General features: G+C 38.6%; 1 protein-coding gene across 1 annotated transcript in view; it reads left to right on the forward strand.

The window, feature by feature from the left end:
- Positions 1–20,151, forward strand: part of TTN (titin) — a 311,277-nt gene that overhangs the window by 66,311 nt on the left and 224,815 nt on the right. The window contains exons 46-60 of the mRNA XM_087950422.1: positions 12,419–12,697; positions 13,480–14,043; positions 14,493–14,774; positions 14,879–15,157; positions 15,853–16,131; positions 16,225–16,503; positions 16,623–16,910; positions 17,018–17,296; positions 17,412–17,693; positions 17,846–18,124; positions 18,209–18,487; positions 18,576–18,854; positions 18,961–19,248; positions 19,368–19,646; positions 19,816–20,097. Coding sequence (XP_087806548.1) covers positions 12,419–12,697; positions 13,480–14,043; positions 14,493–14,774; positions 14,879–15,157; positions 15,853–16,131; positions 16,225–16,503; positions 16,623–16,910; positions 17,018–17,296; positions 17,412–17,693; positions 17,846–18,124; positions 18,209–18,487; positions 18,576–18,854; positions 18,961–19,248; positions 19,368–19,646; positions 19,816–20,097 — 4,497 coding nt within the window. The remainder of the gene's footprint in view (positions 1–12,418; positions 12,698–13,479; positions 14,044–14,492; positions 14,775–14,878; positions 15,158–15,852; positions 16,132–16,224; positions 16,504–16,622; positions 16,911–17,017; positions 17,297–17,411; positions 17,694–17,845; positions 18,125–18,208; positions 18,488–18,575; positions 18,855–18,960; positions 19,249–19,367; positions 19,647–19,815; positions 20,098–20,151) is intronic.

The raw sequence follows: 20,151 nt of genomic DNA on the forward strand, positions 1-20,151 counted from the left end.
AGAGGTACTCTACCCCTTCAGAAGAGAGGTACTCTACCCCTTCAGAAGAGAGGTACTCTACCCCTTCAGAAGAGAGATACTCTACCCCTTCAGAAGAGAGGTACTCTACCCCTTCAGAGGAGAGATATTCTACCCCTTCAGAGGAAAGATATTCTACCCCTTCTGAGGAGTCAAATCTACATTCAGCAATTTCTCCTGCAAAGCTGATAAGAAAAAATACACCACCAGAGTGTTATCACACAGCAACTGCATCTCTTTTGCAACAAAGGAGCTGTTCCTTTGATGAACTACAGGCTGAAATGTTTGTTACACCTTGTGAAGCTGTAGAGCCAAAGGGAAATGAAATGCCTCCTGCATTTATTAAACCTCTGACCAAAAGAAAGATCTATGAGAACACCACATTGTATTTGATTGCAGAAGTCATAGGTTCTCCGATGCCTGATGTGAAATGGTATAAAAATAAGTCTCTTCTTGAACAAAATCAACAAGTCAAAATACAAAAAGAAGACAATATATGTATCTTGGAAATCCATAACAGTAAACAAACAGATGGAGGAGAATATATGTGCCATGCAGTAAATATTATAGGGGAAGCTAAAAGTATTACACAGATAGAAGTGTTGCCTCATGATGGACGAGCTTTAGCTCTTCCTCCTCCGGTAACTCATCAACATGTTATAGAGTTTGATATAGAAAAAGGGTCAACATCACGAACACCTTCCCCACAGGAAATACTTCTGGAGGTAGAACTGGATGAAGCTGACATCAAAGAATGTGAGAAGCAAGTGAAAATAGCTACCATTCCTGAGCTCAAATCTGAACATCAGAGTATGATTGTATCTCTTGATGTTCTCCCTTTATCCTTGGTGGAAAACACCCAGGCTTTGTCTGGAAAAGAAAGCAAAGATGTTCAAATTGACTTTGAAGTAACAGAAATGCCTCCACGCTTCATCACTCCTGTTGTTGATACAGAGGTTTCGGAAAAATCAGCAGCATTGTTTCACTGCAAAGTCTCAGGTTGTCCTACTCCAGTGGTGCAGTGGTTTAAGGAAAGTAAGTGTCTTGCTCCAGATGCTTGCAAGTATGCTATTGTTAGTGAGAATGGAAGTCACAGTCTTAAAATTCAGAATGTGGAGCATTCTGACTGTGGTATGTATTTGTGCAAGGCACATAATACCGTTGGAGAAGCGATGTGTAAGTGCTTCTTATCTGTGACTGAGGATCAGAAGTCCCTTGCAGTGGTAAGTGATGAAAGTGAAGTTAGGTTGGAGCTCCCAGAAGATCAACCACAAAAGATTGATTTGCTTGTAGATAATATTATCTCAAGTGGCAACCAAACTGAAATAGAACTGGAGTTTGAGTTTGAACATAGCACTGATGATTCCCAAAAAGCTGTTAAGTTAGTTGCAGTTACAGAACAGGAGCAGGAAGAGGAAGGAGAGTCATGCGTTAACATTAATGTTGATGTGTTTGCTGAGCCATCGAAAGAAGAACACATAAAATTTGAAGCAAAGAGCACAGGCAGCTGTAGCTTTGAATTTCAAGTCACCGAAGCACCTCCCAAATTTATGAAAAGCATTTATGACTGTTTTTCTTTTCTTGGAACTTCTGCCTGCTTCCAATGCATTGTAGACGGTTCCCCAAAACCAGCTATCAGTTGGTTCAGAAATGGGGTACTGATATGTGATGAAAGATGTTGTATAGAAGAAAGATGCTGTATGGAAGAAAGTCAAGAAGTGTGTCACAGTCTGGTTATGAGAAATGTAGTCCAAAGTGATGAAGGAGAATACATGTGTGTAGCAACAAACAAAGCAGGGACTGCTCATAGCACTGCTTTGTTAAGAATCTGCTAAATACCCTAAAATAAGAATCCATTTCATCTGAAAGGTATAATAGATGAAGGGTGAATTTAGAGATCTGGACATAGCGTTAACAATAATGTTGGATGTTTCAAAGCACTCTTAAAAAGGGAATAGATAATCCCACTGAATTTGTTCTCAGCCTCATAAGGTACCTGGGTGTTTAGACTTTATTCAGCACTGCAATACAGGTTACATATCTCTCAACATGAATTTTACTGTTGCCAACAGCTCATTCAATCTCATGATTATACCATTGACATTGTCACCTGCTTTTGTATACCATCTTAGATACTTACTTGTAAATATACTTATGTCATTAAAAGCTAATTTGCATTTTTGTGAAGAGGGTTTTGGAATCTTTGGTGCTCTTTTCACTAGTGATTGACTGACTTTAAATTGTATTCAACACATATAATCAACACTAAATTTTCACCAGAGTTCTGTGAAAGAACTCAGAACAATAATTTCACCCTCACAGTGTTGTATCGGTAATGTTTTTTCCTGACCATATTCTGAATATTTATGCAGTTTCTCTTCTGACAAAATTTTCACTGAACTGAGACTTTTGTTGTTCTCATTCCAATACAAACCAAAATTAGCATGCCAGTCAAAATACCCTGATCAAGATAATAGAGACCAAACTAGTTACGTTTAAAGTTTTGTCAGACTGTATAAAAATATCAGGATTTATTTCTCTTTTACCACTAGAGAAGAATCTGGAATTTAGAGGAAAGCTCGATGAACCACATAAATATTTCAATGTGAATAAAATAGTTTTATTCTAAATTTACCCAAAAAAACTAATTGTCAAAGATAGATAAAATGAGACTAAATCCCCAATGAGGTCAGTAACTTATATAAATATTTCTATATAGTTAAACAAAACATAAATTAAAAAACCAGTAATGAAATGTATGCATTCAGTACATGAATAGTTCTTATTCTTTCCTCTCTATACTTCAAAAAGAATAAAATAATCTCAGAGTGAGTGGAGGCAATGAGATTTATTCCCAAGTAAGCATACATAGGATTTATAGTGTAATCAAATGTACATAAACCATGTTTTCAAGAGAACATACTGTAGTTAAGTCATATGTTCAATAAAACATATTTCCAATTAAATAGGTTCACAGCCTTGGGCTACAATCATTTACATACTTCCCTGAGGATAAATTATGTTGAAATCCATTGAGCTGATTTTGATTAAATGTGTACATGGTTGCATATTAAGATCCAATCTTGTACTCACTCATATAAGAGTAAGCTCTATTGCATGCTGTGAGATTTATTTCTTAATCTACATGCATATACTTGCATGTTTACTATATTAAAAAGAAAAATATCAAGAATTAGTATAGGCATTAACATAGAAAGCATGTTAACTGTTTTGAACATCATTTTAGCACTGCAGAGAAAATAAGCTAGAAATGGAAAAAGAATATGTCAGGTATAGTAATGGCAAAACAAGCGCTTAAAAATTAAATGAATATTCCTGACAGTTATAGTTGCTCATTGTTTATTTCCAACATTGATATTTAAAAGTAGCAAGATAATTTATACTCAAAGTAGTGTATTTATATACTCATTTATGTATGGGTGTGTTTTTATTTCTATATGCCTTGTGCTTAGTCAAGGAACAATACTTTTGGCTTTAGGCAGTACATAATCTGAATAGAAAGCTCCATTGTAGTAAAAATATAAAATGGTTCTCATTACTATTCAGCAAAATATTGTTGAAAATTTTTGGCACCTTTAAAAATACCATCTGATATAAACAGAGAATATTTAGACCAACTTCAGAAGTTTTGAATTTAAATACTGTAGAGAAAATACTTCTGGGAGCAAACTGCTAGAGAAGCACATTTTTAATCAAACTAATGTATAAATTAGACATACGTTCCAAAATTTATTATTAATTTCACTTCACACAATCATGGGAGATACAAAACTCACAATTAAGTGAGTTAATTAATTAAAATGGATATTCACAGAACATAAATAACTAACTGAATTTGGACCCAACTAATTTGGAAAACTAGATTTCTGGAAAGAATAGAATGTTTGTATGAGTGAGTGTGTGTGTGTGTGTGTGTGTGTGTGTGTGATATTTTCTTCTTTTCCTTCTAAAGTCAGATTGCTTGTGATAGATCGAGAAAAGACCAAGGTGGACAATACTAATATTAATTTTATACGACTTCCCATTTATATATAATATAATCTTAATTATTAGAATTTATGCTTAAGCAAAATTCAATTACAGTATTTTAATATTATGCACCTATATATGTTAAATTTAAGATGACAAGTTATAAGAATGTTCTTTGGTTTGATTTTGTTTTGCTACTTTAAACTATCCAAACAGATATACAGGATATTTTAACAAACTTAATTACCATGATATAAATGATAATTGGTTAATAATAATATTAACAACAACATGCCAATGCCATTTAAATAATAAGCATGATGGCCTGATAGCAGAACAGTTAAATAATAAGTAAAATATAAAAACACATAGAGTAAAATTAAGTGATATAAGAGAAATAAATCTACCTGATCCAACACTGAGCTGGGCAGAAATTGCAGAGGAATTTATGTTCATTGCCATTGCCCTTTTCAGGTGAAGTGCCAATGCCCCTGAATATCAATGAATATACATTGCTCGTATTTTGCTGTCTAATATCAAAGAACATAAATAATTCCTCTTGGGGAAAAAACTGACTTCTGATTTTCAACCTATAATAGTGCTGCAGAATATGATCTTGCATTTATAGCCCTAATCTTCCCAAAGAGGAAAAAATGTGCAGCCATAATGTCTGCATGTTTGTTCTGTTAGGAAGATGGTAGACTACGAACAGGTGGAAAACTCTTTACCCTGCAAGCTGTGGGTAGATTTGTGCTTTGCCCATTTCTTCTCCTGATTCCGAGAAGACCACCTTTTCCAAGGGGAGAGAGAGAATTAAATCTCCAAAACCTTCTCCTCAAGCCCTTCTTAATAGCTGAGAAGTCCTGTCATTCTCTAATCCCAGTTACTGCAGGGAGCCACAGGCTCTTGGCAATGTTCCCATTTCTCGGGATAAATATCCTAGTTTAAAATTAAAAGTTATGGTTTGTGGGTAACTGACCAGGAAAACCACAGTGCAAAACTGAAATAATGGCTACTGTGAAATCAAGCCAACACACCCAGGTCAACAAAGGTGGTGTTTTCCCTCAAACTTTCATTTAAACAACATATTTTTTCAGTGTCAAATCCAATGTCTTTGGGGTTTTTTGCCTTTTTCACAGGGTACTTTAGTAAAGCCATTAAAACTGATTTCATTTGTCCATGGCCTATGTTACCTTGAAATGCCAGTGTATATATTGTTTTAATAAAAGTATACAATACAATGCACTTGTGCTTGTCTTCATTGAGCATGCTTTGATTTTTTTCCCCTTCAAGTTTTAGGCTGTGATGGTGGGTATGTGAATGTCAATCCTTTTCAGCACAGCTCTCTTGAACTTAAAAATAGAGACCTACTTTCTCACAGAAGTCAAATGAGAAATAAGGCATGATTTATTGAGGTGAACAAAGGGTAGAACGTTGCAAATTTTTGCAGCTATCCCAACCAAACACACACACACACACACACACACACACACACACAGAATTAAAAATTCTTTGTTTAAAAGTGTATCAATAATTTCAGTGTTATTTCTAGATGACTAGAATCAGCTGTCTAAAGAAAAAAGATGGATGATTCAGGAGGGAAAGTAGGAAGACAAATCAGTCTGGTGCAAATACAGGTTGATTTTAAAAAAAGAATGTTTGTGTGACATCTAAAAGAGGTGTTTAAGCTTTGGGGAGGGGGATAGAATAGCAACAGCACTTAGACTTATACACTGCTCCACGATCCTTGATAGCACTAAGTGGTTTACAGAGTCAACATATTGCCCCCAACAATCTGGATCCTCATTCCACCTCGGAAGGATGGAAAGCTGAGTCAACCTTGAGTCAGTGATAATCAAACTGATGGCAGTCAGCAGAATTAACCTGCAGTACTGCATTCTAACCACTGCACTACCATGCTCTTCAAGAATGATCTATTTTTATCCTTTCGAGGAAAACTTGGTCAGCAGTGGTGCTCAAATCCGCCTAGACTGAAATGAAATAGTGGTATTTTCCTGAGCTGATGTCCCTTTCTACTAGAGATCTACAACATTATTATTAGCATTATTAATGCTTTATTTTGCACAATTCAAGACAGCTTGCATAATACTCCCACCTCTTAATTTCCTCACAAGAACCCTATGAGGCGAGTGGGTCTGAGAAAAAGTAATTGACCCAAAGTCACTCACCTGGTTTTCACGCCTAAGGGAGGACTAGAACTCTCCCAGTTTCTAATAAATCACTTAGCTATTACACTAGACTGTCTCTCAAACTGTGTTAGTATCTTATTGTTGTATTATAATTATTCCCAAAAATATGAAAAAGTGAAATAATATTAATTGTTCCTGGACAGTAAATCCATTCAGTCAGATGCAAGAAAATAATAGGTTTTTAAAATGCACATCACAATGTGTACCTTACTAAAGTAATTCAAAAGCTATCTACTTTTCAGGTATCCCTATAAGTACATTTGCAAGAAAAGAGATTATTACAAGATGAAGTATAAGCATCAATACTATAATTGAGCAACAATATTTCAGTTAATATTCACCTTATAATGTGAATATTAGGACTTTCTCTTCTTCAAATAGCTGTTAATCCAATGATAGCTTTCTTCTTTCTCTTGGACTTGTGGGATGCCTGACAACATTCTGGAGAATTCCCCCAAGTATCTAGAGCAACTTTCCTAGGACATAGATTGATGCAGGGAGAGGGGGAAGATTGGTGAAAATTGTTTTCTTCCCTTCTGCATTAGGGCCTGCAGAATGAGTACACCATTCATAGAATAATAATGGATGTAAGTTCTATTATTTTTTAAGAGAATGTTTAAATCATGAAATAGTTCTTCAAACTTCTGTTATTCCTAGATCAAACAGTAGTCCTCACTTAACAATTGCCTTGCTTATCAACTGTTTAAAGCCAGACATGATATTCTTCCGATTAAAATCGGAATTCCGATTTTTTTGGGAATCGCCCCCCCCTTTCCCCCCCTTCTTCTCCTCCTTCCCCTCCCCTCGGAGGCCCCGAGTCAGGAGTTGCTACCGCTGGCGCGGCTCTGCGTGGCTCCAGTCCCGCGTTGCCTCAGGAAGGGAAAGGCAAAAAGGAAGAGCCGCGGCGGCGCTTTGCAACGGCAGCAGCGGCTCCTGGTTTTGCCTTTCCCTTCCCGAGGCAACGCGGTGCGAGCGGAGGCCGGGCGGGCGGGCGGTGCGAGGGGCGGGCGGGCGGTGCGAGCGGTGGGGCGGGCGGGCGGTGCGAGGCGGGCGGGCAGGCGGGCGCGGGCGGTGCGAGCGGCGGGCGGTGCGAGCGGCGGGCGGTGCGAGCGGCGGGCGGGCGGTGCGAGCGGCGGGCAGGCGGGCGGTGCGAAAGGGAGCTGGGCAGCGATTTCTTGGCGGGCGGTGGGGGGTCTCTTTGGCCGGCCCCGATTTTTTTTTCAGAGGGGAATATCATGCCTGTTTAAAGCTATGATGGTGCTGAAAAATCACTTTATGACCAGACCTCATACTTATGTCTTCACAGTCATATGATTGAAATTTCAGACGCTTTGCAATCAGCAGGTGTTTATGACAGCATCACATGATCATCATTTGCACACTTCACAATTGGCTTCTAACAAAAAGAGTCAATGTAGAAGTTGGCCATAAATCACAAAAACCAGTCACATGATGTCTCACTTAACAACTGCAGGTGATTTGTTTAATGACCATAGCAGGAGTGATGTAAGTCCAGCATGGTCCTGGGATGTTTCATTTAATGAGTGCATCACCTAGTGACAGAATTGACAGTGTCAATTGTAGTTGTTAAGTGAGGACTACCTATATAAGTAATCAGCTTGGTTAATGAAAACAAATAAATCCCTTCATCTTCCACTTTTTAAATCTTTATTGACTCTTGTCTGGGATTTATGGCATAGATAACAATTGGCTGTCAATGATATAAAAATGGAATCTTACCTATATATTGAATGCAATATTCTAAAAAATATGAATATTTGTGTTGACTTGCTGTATTATCACTGTGTCCTATTTTCTGAAGTATTGCCCTAGAAATTGTTTTATAATTACTAGGAATACTTTTTCAGGAAGACAATTTGGTAAAATTTAAATACTTTTTTCCCATACAGAGATTTCTAGCTCTGTTACTGTGTCTGCTGAGGAAGAAAGCATCAACAGTTTCAAAAGTGACCTACAGTTATATGATAAAAATACAACACATGAACTCAGGCCTGAAAAATCAGTTTATTCCAACAGTTTAGACAGGAAAGAGGAGAAAAGGAATATTCCAAGCTTCCTCAAGCATGTGTCCAATGTTGAAGTCAATGTAGGAGACCTAGCTAAACTTTCTGTTACTGTTACTGGCAGTCCAAAACCTCAGATACAATGGTTTTTCAATAATGTTAAAATAACATCATCTGCAGACTATAAATTTGTGTTCGATGAGGAAAGCTACAGCCTCATTATTCTTTCTGCAAACTTCGAACATGAGGGAGAATACACTTGCATTGCTTGCAATGTTCATGGCGAGACAGCTTGTAGTGCTTATCTGAAAGTAAATCCTAAAGGAGGTAGCGCAGCATCAGAGATAATCAGTGCAGTTTCCACGGAGATGATAGGAGGCCCTCAATCTCCACATTTTGTAAGAAAACTAAATCCTGCTCATTGCGTGCAAGGTGCTGCAGCTGTGTTTGAATATAATGTAACTGGACAGCCAACTCCTATAATTCACTGGTTTAAGGGAAATGACCAAATTTTCTCCGGTGTACATTACACCATTATCCATACTCCAGATGGTTCTGGGTCTCTGATGGTGAATAACTGTCAGAGGGAAGATGGAGGATTATACTTTTGTAAAGCAAGCAATATCTTAGGTGAAGCCACAAGTAGTGCCGAACTTATTATTGCCTCAGGGGCCATTGAAAGCTCACCACTACTTCAGGTTTCTGATATTAGTTCACCAGTTGTGGAAGAAGCAAACCTTGAAGAAAAAGAAAAACAGTTGCCAATTAAGCTGCCAGAAATAATAAATCCAGAGTCCATTCAGGAAGAAACATCTCAGTTAATTTCTATTCTTTCTGAGGAGAAATATGGGATAAGCTTGGATGAATCTCTCATATTCTCAGCTCCAAAAGCTGGAGAAGCTATCTCAGCCCAAGAATCTAAGCAAGAGGGGTATATTTCTGGAACTGAGATCAGCCAAAAATTGTCCAAGGAAAGCTCTTTAGCAGTCCATGCACATAAGTCAGAGAAGGGGGTACTAGTGCAGGAAGAACAAAGTTTCCAGTCCATTATAGCAACCCAGCAACTTGAGATCAATGAAGCTCTTACAGTGACCGTTAATAACATGGACACACCTGAGAAGATTCAGCCAACCCAAGAGTCAATAAAGGCACTGCAGGTCCCTCTGATTGCCTCTGAAGAGATATTCCCCAAAGAAAAGACTTTTGAAGCAACTACGGAAGAGCTGCAAAAAGGTTCCCAGAAGCACGACAACCTTACAAAAGCAAGCCTCGTGGCAGAAGACAAACAGAAGCTCTCCCATGAGCTCACCAAAGCAATTCCTCAGTTAGAAGGCACAGTCCTAGCAGAAGTACAGAAAGAAAGTGGAAACCCATTGCATTTGCCCATTGTGTTTGAACAAGCAACCCTTCCTAAAGAAGAGCATTTTAGTACTGAGGTACCACCAGAAGATGAAGTGGTATCTAGCAAAAGCCAAAGTCTGCTTCACAGCTTAATAACAGAAGAGCAGTTCCCCACAACAAGTGAAGAAACTAAGCTTCTTTCTCCCCTGGAGGAAGTTGTTAGCCTGCAGCTTGTCAAAGAGCCTGTTTCTGTTTTGCATCTCCAGATCAACGATACTGAGCAAGTGTTGTCTAAGGAAGACATTTTGACTTTACCAAAACCTGAATGTCAAGCTGCGGTACAGAAAGCAGAAACCGTGATTAAGCGTACCGCGACTTGGGAGGAACAGAGCTCCATCTCTGCAGATACACTGGAAGCCATTCAGGATGGGGTTGCTGGACAAAAATATTTGGCTACAACAGAACCTCAGCTCCGTAAGTGTTTAACGGTTGTGACAGAAGAATGGCTACTGCCCAAAGAACAAACTTTTCCTCAAATGGACACAGAGAAGAAAGCAGCCCTGAAGAAGGATGGCTTTCAGATGGTTATGCAGACTTCAGGTATCACTGAAACGAGAGCCTTGGCTGCAGAGCACATTAAGGCATTTAAGGATGTTGAAAGCAAGGACTGTGGGGTAGCCTCTGAGCCCAAACTAATTTTGGAATCTGTATGTGTTGAAGAATGTGGTGTTCCTATTGAGAATGCTGATCTGTTAGAAGCCACAGAGCAAGATTTTGCAGCACGAATCCAAGAAGGACAGTCAGTCAGGCTCCCATTAATACTAGAAGAAAAGCAGTTTTTCAAGGAAGAACACCTATGCAAACTCACAAGCCCAGAAAGTCAACATACAGCAGTTCACAAAGAATCAAGCATAGTGATGGGAGTGCCCCAAACTTTGGAAAGCCAAACTCTTTCTAAAGAAAGTCAACTTGCACAAGAAACGCCAATGTGTTGCAGCCTAAATGTGAAACCCCCAGTAAGGCGCACCTTAAAAACAGCTCTCATAAATGAACATCATTCATTTTCTTTTGACACTTTCAATGATATAGAAAAGATTAAATTAAAAACTGTAAAAATAGTCAGAGAACCTAAACATACCTTGTTCATCTGCCTTGTTACCAAAGAAAGTTCAAATACTGCAGAAATGAGTCTTCCCTTTGATGGAATATATTCTCAGAAGGTTACCATAAGAAATGAATTGCAAGCTCCATTTCAGCCTGTTGCTTACGAAGAAAAACATATTCTGATGGCAGATGACCCCAAAGTTATATCTGAAACTAAAAGGTGTAAGTTGGTTGTTATTTCTTCACCTTTCAGAGAAATGCACTCAGGTGTTGTAACTGATATTCCCATTCAACAGCAAACAGCTGGGGATCTCACTGGTTACCTCGAGCCACAATATGCCAGAATTAGCACTGAATCCAAACTACAGCTGGAGCAACCTGTGTCTGCCCAAGAAGTCAAAATTTTTGCTCTAAAGGAGCAAATTAAAGATGATAGTTCATCAGTGCCTGCCTCAGATGAAAAACCAACTCTCTCCCCAAAACTGAGAGAAAGACAAGAAGAACTTTTTGAGGAAGGTGACAAGGAGACTCATTTATTTGAAGCTAAGGAAGAAAAAAATAGAAGTCCCATCATAAACCTAAGTTTGATGGACACTGTCATTGAGGAAGGTGACAGAGTGAAATTTACTTCCAAAATAGCAAATGCTGAAGTGGTAAATTGGTATTATGAGAGTAACCTGATATTTTCGGGCAGTGAGTTCAAGTGTTTGCAAGAACATGACACTTACACACTCATAATCAACCAAGCATTCAAGGAAGTACATCAAGGGAAGTACACCTGTGAGGGTCTGAATGAAAATGGGAAAACTACAGCAACAGCAACACTCACAGTTGTAAAAAGAGGTTGGAATATAAGGATGAGATTTTATTTTCCTTCACTGATTTTCTAACTGAGTAGAATACATACACAGTCTTTATATTAATATCCAAAACAGACTTCTGTAGGGCACTACAAACTAATCACAAAATTCACCCTTTTATTTTTTTTCTTTAGTGTGTCTGCACTTTCACTCTCCAGTTCCTCATATACACTAGTATCTACTTTAGTTTTTGAAATTATTGTACTTGTACTGTACTTTTCATTTTTTGGTAATATGATTACAGTACATTAATTATTATAATTCTTTCAGAAATAATGGTAAGATCATTTGTAATTTATAATTATAATATGTAATTATTCTTTTTTTAAAAGGGCGCATGTCTTAAAATTTCATCCCAATATTTACAGAGAAATTATTCACTCTTTTCATGGTTGCAATAAGGGAGCACATACTCAGGAGGAAGTCCCACTGAAAACTGTGGGGCTCATTTATCAGTAAATAAATATAGAGATTCCACTGTGTGTTTTGAATTTTTTTCCACAATTTGAACCTGCTTCTCGTGTTTTATTTTGCCACTGTTTCTACACAGCCCGATGCAATTCTATATATCACATTTTTTGCCTATCTTACTGTAGTAAGCAGAAAACGTAATACTTTAAAAGCTCCACTATGCACTTCAGTAGACCCTTGCAGTAGTCTGGCCGTTGCCACATCACAATCGCTTGTAGTTTGTTTTCATTTCTAAATGTCATTTTCCTTTACAGTCACTTTCCTTCAATTGTGACAGACAGAAATCACCCATCCTGTTCCAGTCACTGTATTAAACAGAGATTTGGAATGATATCACCTTGTTGTGGTTCATGTATATGTTGGTGACTGCAACTTTTTTCCTCTTTGCTTTCAATTTTAGTTGCACCCATACTGAGAAGAAGGTTAGAATCCCAAGAGGTTGCTGTGAACCACCTTGCCAAATTTACTTGTGAGATTGAAATGGCACCAGATGTACGTTTTCAGTGGTACCGAGCAGGACGGGAAATCTATGACAGTGACAAATACACCGTTTATACAGCTAATTACACATCAACTCTTCAAATCCCAAGACCTCAAGTTGTGGACTGTGGTGAATACACCTGCAAAGCATCCAACCAGTATGGGAGTGTGAGCAGCACAGCTACGTTGAAAGTAACTGGTAAGGGTGGTGCCTGAGCTTCAATTTGCTTTCTAATCACATATTTGGTCATTGTTTAACATTCAATTCCATGGTTTAATGTACTACCAAATATAATTTTAAAGAATGGAGAGAAGGTAGACCAGTTGACTGGTCAAAGTGCTGCAATTTTTCATGTTATTTTTAATGATCTGTTTTTAAGATGGAAGAAAAATAAGCAAATAATTTGTTGGGATATCCCAATTAGTATACAAGTGATACCTACATCAATATCCACAAGTCTCCATGAACTGAAACACTGCGGATGGGAGGGGGAGGAGGGTTCAAATGGAATGTCCACAGAATATCCACATTATGTCTTCCATAGAACATAATGGGGAGAGGTGTATAGCATGAATGGGTTGTGGGTAGACACAGTTTTTCTTCTCAAAGCTTTCTTAAATGTCTTCTGCTTCCTGAAGAAATTATACATTTAAGTAATTCATCTTTAAAAAATGCTACTGTAGGATTTCATGCAACCCTTATTACAGCATAGTTCTGGGATATAGGTAAAGAAATAATATGGGAACCCAATTTTGCAGGAGCATTACTTTCTGGATGAAATTCTAGGTATTGAAGTACACATTGTGTCTAGAGATAACAATTATGCTATGTATATTGGCTAGCGGGACTTTTTATTTCATGTTATGTTCAGTCAATGTAAAACATGGGGAAATACGATTTAAGTCTTTTCCTTTTGTGGGAGAGAAAGCAGCCCGACATATTTGCCTAGCCAAACAAGTCTCTTCCCCTCTCTTTTGCAGAAGCGTTTCCTCCAACTTTTGTAACCAGACCTGAATCTCTTACAACTTTTGTGGGTAAGAGTGCCAGGTTTCCCTGCACTGTGACGGGCACACCTGTGATAGACGCCGTGTGGCAGAAGGACGGCACTCCCATCCCTTCCACAGAACACTACAAAATTTTAGCATCTGACACCAAGCATAGTTTAGAGATTGCACATCTCAGAGTCAATGACAGCGGGGTATATAGCTGCAAAGCCTCCAACAAATTTGGAGCAGACGTCTGCCAGGCAGAATTAACCATTATCGATAAGCCACATTTTATTAAGGAGCTGCAGCCTGTGCAGTCCGCGGTCAATAGAAAGATACGTCTTGAATGCCAAGTGGATGAAGACCGAAAAGTCACTGTCTCTTGGACTAAAGATGGCCACAAAATACCTCCAGGCAAGGATTACCGGATCATGTTTGAAGACAAAATAGCATCTCTTGACATCCCGCTGTGCAAGCTTAAAGATTCAGGCACATATACCTGCACTGCCACAAATGAAGCTGGAAGCAGCTCCTCATCTGCAATGGTAACAATCAAAGGTAAGAAAAGGATTGGCCCATACAACATAAATGCTCTTTGCACTCTCTTTACTGATGCTGTAATATTTACCTATCAAAATGAGAGGGTGGACAGGAAACATGTTTAAGGGTTTGCTTTTTTTCCTGCTTCTTCAAGTTTGGTGCACCATTTCTATATCCACCATATGCTTTAAAATCTTTAGCCATAGTCTTAATATGCTTAGAGTAAACCTCAAGGTTTGACCAAAATAGAAGTGCATATATTTTAGTACATGGGTGCAAAACTTTTTTTTTCTCCTAGATAAATCTTGGTTGCATGGTTTCAAAGTCAAATTCTGAACAATGACAGAAACTGGAATTCAATCCAAAACTGACTGTATGCTCCTAAATAATTTGTGTTGTACTCTCTTCATATTAAGCTGGTTTTCTAAGATCTTTGGGGATTCTTTCTTTCTGAATTCTTTCTGTAGACCCACCGTCCTTTGTGAAAAAAGTGGACCCCTCTTACTTGTTGACTCCAGGAGAGTCAGCCCGTCTTCAGTGCAAAATCAAAGGGTCTCCTGTGATCCAGGTGACATGGTTCAAAAACAACAAAGAAATTAGAGACAGTGATACATCCAGGATGTCCTTTGCCAACAACGTGGCTGTGTTAGATATTTCCAACATGAAAGTGGATGACAGTGGAAGTTACTCATGTGAGGCAGTTAATGATGCTGGCAGTGACAGCTGCAGCACTGAGGTTGTTGTAAAAGGTTTGTTCTTCTACTCATTGATGCTTTCTTACAGAGATACTGTTTTCTGTGCATGTGTTTTGCCAGCCGCTAATTCTTTTATTCCTGCTTTGATGGTTTTGTAGAACCCCCTGCTTTCATCAAAACTCTTGAACCAGCTGAGCTAGTGCGAGGAACAAATGCCATCCTTCAGTGTGAAGTTTCTGGTACCGGACCATTTGAAATCTCTTGGTTTAAAGAAAAGAAGCAAATTCGCAGTAGTAAAAAATACCGCTTGGCATCCCAAAAGTCTCTTATCTCTCTGGAGATCTCTTCATTCAATAGTGCAGATGTTGGTGAATATGAATGTTCTATAGCAAATGAAGTCGGAAAGTGCATTTGCAGTGCAACATACATACTGAAAGGTTAGTGAGAGATCAAGAGGGCCGCATGGGTCTTTTAACATAAGCAAGAAGGACATTCTTTCTTGGGAACAGTTTTTCTTTGCTTAACCATTCTTTTGTTGCTTTTCTTTTCTCATCTCATGGCCTGTGGATATAAGCAGAAAGAAAATATCCTTCAAATGAACTCCAGAATAAGAGTGTTTTGCCCATATAATATTTCAAATGACTTTTTATTGATCGCTTTGGGTTGCAAATGGGTACATGGCGCAGATCTCTTATTTGCATTGGAGACACTTCTTTCCATTTCAGCATTCACTTATGTGAACAAAGCAGTTTTAAGTAGCTCAAATTTAAGATAGTTACTAGAAGTTTCAGGAACAGTTAAATATGAGATAAGCACCCTAATGATGAAATGAAAGAGATTTAATGGTTGAACAAGGTAATGTTGCTACTTAAAAGAACTACTCTTTCAGTTCCCCTATTCTCAGAGATAAAATGTTGCATGTGAACCATTTAAGATTATATGGCAACTAATAATTTCTTTGCATCAAGGCTGTGACATTCCCTTTTCCTTTAAATCTCTTTTGGTGTCATAAAGGGTATGATAAGTACTGCATTACAAGATCTCTCAATTTTCTTTCAAAAGCCTGACATACAATTTGTGTTTAATGTCAAATAATAAAAACAAACATGTTTTTTTCCTTATTTCAAATTAGAGCCTCCATCTTTTATTAAGAAAGTTGAAGATGTGGCTACGCTTGCTGGAGAGACAGTCTTTTTGCAGGCAGTCGTGAAAGGCTCAGCTCCTCTTTCTGTTACTTGGATGAAAGGCAAAGATATTATTAAAGAAGATAACAAAGTCAAAATTACCTTTGAAAATGGCCTTGCCACTTTGGAAATTTCAGGTGTCCAGATTAATGCTAGTGGTAAATATACCTGTCTGGCTGAGAATGATGCTGGAAGTCAAACTTGTTTTGGACAATTAGCAGTTAAAGGTCAGTTGAGGAACATTTTAACATCTCACAATCCATACCTGGGCAAGCTGTTCGTGTTCACTCGGTAATTATCACTGTTTAATTCTGTTTTAGAACCTGCCACAATTGTTGACAGAGCGGAATTCGTGCAGGTGACAGCTGGGGACCCAGCAATTTTGGAATACACAGTTGCGGGCACCCCAGAGTTAAAAACAAAATGGTTCAAAGATGGAAAGTCTCTGGTTTCCAACAAAAAGTATAGAATCAGTTTTAAAAACAACGTTGCCCAGTTAAAATTCTACACTTCAGAATTACACGATACTGGGGAAATCACCTTTGAAGTTTCTAACGACGTTGGACGGAGTGCATGCACCACCACATTTAGCGTGATAGGTTGGTAGACATCTTTAGGCTAAGAGATTGCTACTGCAATTCTCCAACCAATTCTGACACTTTTGTGAAATGCTTCTTGTATTACATTGGCTTTCTTTCTTTGCCTTGCCTTGAAATAGATCGTACTCTTCCTCCATTCTTTACCAAAACTCTGCGGAATGTTGAAAGTGTGGTTGGGGGCACCTGCCATTTGGATTGCAAAGTGTCAGGCTCACTTCCAATAAAGGTATCTTGGTTTAAACATGACAAAGAGATCACTCCCAGTGCCAAGTACACAATACGGTATGAAGAAGGCTCAGCGTCCTTGGAAATCAAGAAATTGGACACCAAGGATGTAGGGGTGTATTCTTGTAAAGCCACCAACTCTGCAGGCAGTAAAGAATGCAGTAGCGCTTTGGCCGTAAAAGGTTTGCCATCTCTTCTGCCTTTTTTTCTTGGTGTTTCTTTCCAAAAAGTGTTTGTCATCCATTATTTACTTACCTTTTCTCAAATCTGTCTTTCAAACATTGTATAGAACCACCTAGCTTCGTAACAGAGCCAGAATCTCAAGAAATATTGCCTGGATCGACAGTGCGTTTGAAGACTACTTTTAAAGGAACGGCACCATTCTCTGTGCAGTGGTTTAAGGGTGATGCTAAATTAACCACTGGCGGAGCTTGCTATATCATGACTGAAGCCTTCTCAAGCTACATGGAACTCTATGCAGTAAAATCTTCCAATTCCGGTGTTTATTCATGCAAAGTCAGCAATACGGCTGGTTCCATTGAATGCAGTGCAAACTTATTTGTGAAAGGTTTGCATTCATTCTTATTACCTTTTATTTGGGTGGATATCTGAAATGTAAAATGTTTGCCTCTTATGTTAACTTCTTTCTACCACTCTTTCAATGGCTCTCCTTAATTTCACAGAACCTGCTTCTTTCTCAGAAAGGCTGGAGCCTTCACTGTTATTTAAGAAAGGAGAATATGCCCAGTTGGACTGCAAAGTAAAGGGGACCCCTGAACTTAAAATATCTTGGTTTAAGGATGATCGAGAGATTAAAGAGAGCGACAAGTACAAGATGACTCTTATGGATGCTACAGCAGTACTTAGTCTGTTGGATGTCACCATTGAAGACAGTGGTGTATATATGTGTGAGGTGAAAAATGAAGCTGGGAAAGAGACCTGCAGTAGCATGGTGGCAGTAAAAGGTGTGTCTCTGTGTGTGTATGTGTGTATACCGTATATACATGTATCTTAAACATCCCTCCTGCCAAATTTTGTCAATAAGACTATTGTGTCTTGGAAAGGTTCCATAAAAGATTTACCATTCTTACTCTCTTTCTTCTGTCTTATACTTTAGAATCACCATATTTTATCAAGGAATTTGAACCCAGGGAAGTATTAAGAGACTCAGATGTAATACTGGAGTGTGAGGCCTTAGGTACTCCCCCACTGGAGGTATATTGGCTAAAGGACAACAAGCCCGTGAGGAGTAGCAGAAAGCACAGAATAATCACTGAGAAATCCTTGTTTAGCCTCCAAGTGTTCAAGTTTGATTCTTCAGATGCCGGTGAATACCAGTGCAGGGTAACAAACGATGTAGGAAGCTGTGTCTGTAGTTCTGAATTGGCACTGAAAGGTTAGTGCTACTTAGAAAATCTGTCTTTTTATGCTAATATTGTTGATGGTGTCACTATTTACTCAATATCTATTCTTCCAATAGAGCCCCCACAATTTGTGAAGAGGATTGAGAACATTAGCTCTCTCCGGGGAGGCACCATAGTGTTTCAGGCAACAGTTAAAGGCTCCATGCCAATAACAATTTCATGGTTGAAAGACAACGACGACATTATTGAAGATGACAACACAAAAATCACTTTTCTGAACAATGTAGCTACTCTCATGATCAGAGCCATTGAAGTGAAGCATGATGGGAAATATTTTTGTCAGGCAAAAAATGAAGCCGGCATCCAAAGATGTTCTGCTTTACTAACTGTAAAAGGTCTGTGTAGCCTACTCTCAGTTCTAGGATACATAACATTATCTTTAGTCAACATTACAGCTCATATTTATTCCTGTATGTATTACAGAACCTGCCACAATCATTGATAAAGCCGTTTCCATTGATGTCACAGAAGGCGACCCAGCTACTTTGCAGTGTAAATTTTCAGGAACAAAAGACATTAGTGCCAAATGGTTGAGAGATGGGAAGGAACTGACCTTTGGCCCTAAATACAAGATCAGTGTTACTGATACAGTTTCCATGTTAAAGATTGTCTCTACAGAAAAGAATGATAGTGGTGAATACACATTTGAGGTTTCAAATGATGTTGGGAGCAGCAGCTGTAAAGCTAGCATCAATGTCTTAGGTGTGTACAATATATTTCTCTTTTCATGGCAGTTTTGTTTTTTCGGGCTATGAGGCAAACATAGACGGCTTGATTAATTTGTTTCTCTTTGGTCTGTCTTCGATAGATCTGATCATACCACCTAAATTCACCAAAAAGCTAAAGAAAATGGATAGCATTAAGGGGTCTTTTGTTCACCTTGAATGTATAGTATCCGGGTCACATCCAATAAGCATCCAGTGGTTCAAGGATGGCCAGGAGATAAGTGCTAGTGAAAAGCACAAATATTCTTTCCATGATAATACAGCGTTCTTGGAGATCAATCAGCTGCAAGGTTCAGACAGTGGATCTTACACTTGTGAAGCAACAAATGAAGCAGGAGAAAACCAGTGCAGTGCATATTTAACTGTTAAAGGTTTGGATGGTTTTTTTCTTATTGGGAAAATCATTTTGCATTTTTCTTTTATTCTGAATCTTCTTCATTCCGGTATCATTAATGACCTTTGGGGGCATTTTTCTTCTCACTCTTTTTAGAACCCCCAAGTTTCATCGAGAAACCACAGTCACAAGATGTTATACCCGCTGCTAGAGTCCAACTCAAAACTCTTGTCAGTGGCACACCTCCCTTACAAATCAAATGGATCAAAGATAGCAAGGAACTCCTTTCGGGAGCCTCTCGCTCAGTGTACAAGGATGACACTTCAAGTGTATTAGAACTCTTCTCAGCCAAGCTATCTGACACAGGAAATTATATCTGTCAAATCAGCAATGATGTCGGGTCAACTACTTGCAAAGCAACTCTCTTTGTGAAAGGTCTGCATTTTCTTTCTCCTGTGGTTAATAATTCCATTTTACATAGGGTTATCCTATGCAAGGAAGTGGTGCACAGATATCGTTGTGCCCTTCTTATCTCTTAACAATGCCAATTATGTTTTTTTCAGTATATCCTTTCTGAATGCACTTTTTCCCCTCCAAATTTTAGAACCACCCAGGTTTATACAGAAGCCTAGCCCTGTAGTAGTTTTGAGGAAAGGGCAGTCTACCACTTTTGAATGCCAGGTAGCCGGCACACCGAAAATCCACGTGGCTTGGTATTTTGATGGGAATGAAGTATTCGACTCTGATAAATACGAAATTTCCTTTGTGGACAACATTGCCGCCATTAAGATCATCAATGCCATGGTGGAGGACAGTGGGACTTATATATGTGAAGCTCGTAATGATGCAGGTAGCAAGAGCTGCAGCACTGAACTGAAAGTGAAAGGTTAGTCTGGCTTCGTTCACCTGCATGGTTAGATTTCCCTTCTTTCCTCCCCCT

Source organism: Notechis scutatus, chromosome 1 (assembly GCF_049901735.1).
Source record: "Notechis scutatus isolate UNSWTSFEM ecotype Mainland chromosome 1, rNotScu1.2, whole genome shotgun sequence".
Taxonomy (NCBI): domain Eukaryota; kingdom Metazoa; phylum Chordata; class Lepidosauria; order Squamata; family Elapidae; genus Notechis; species Notechis scutatus.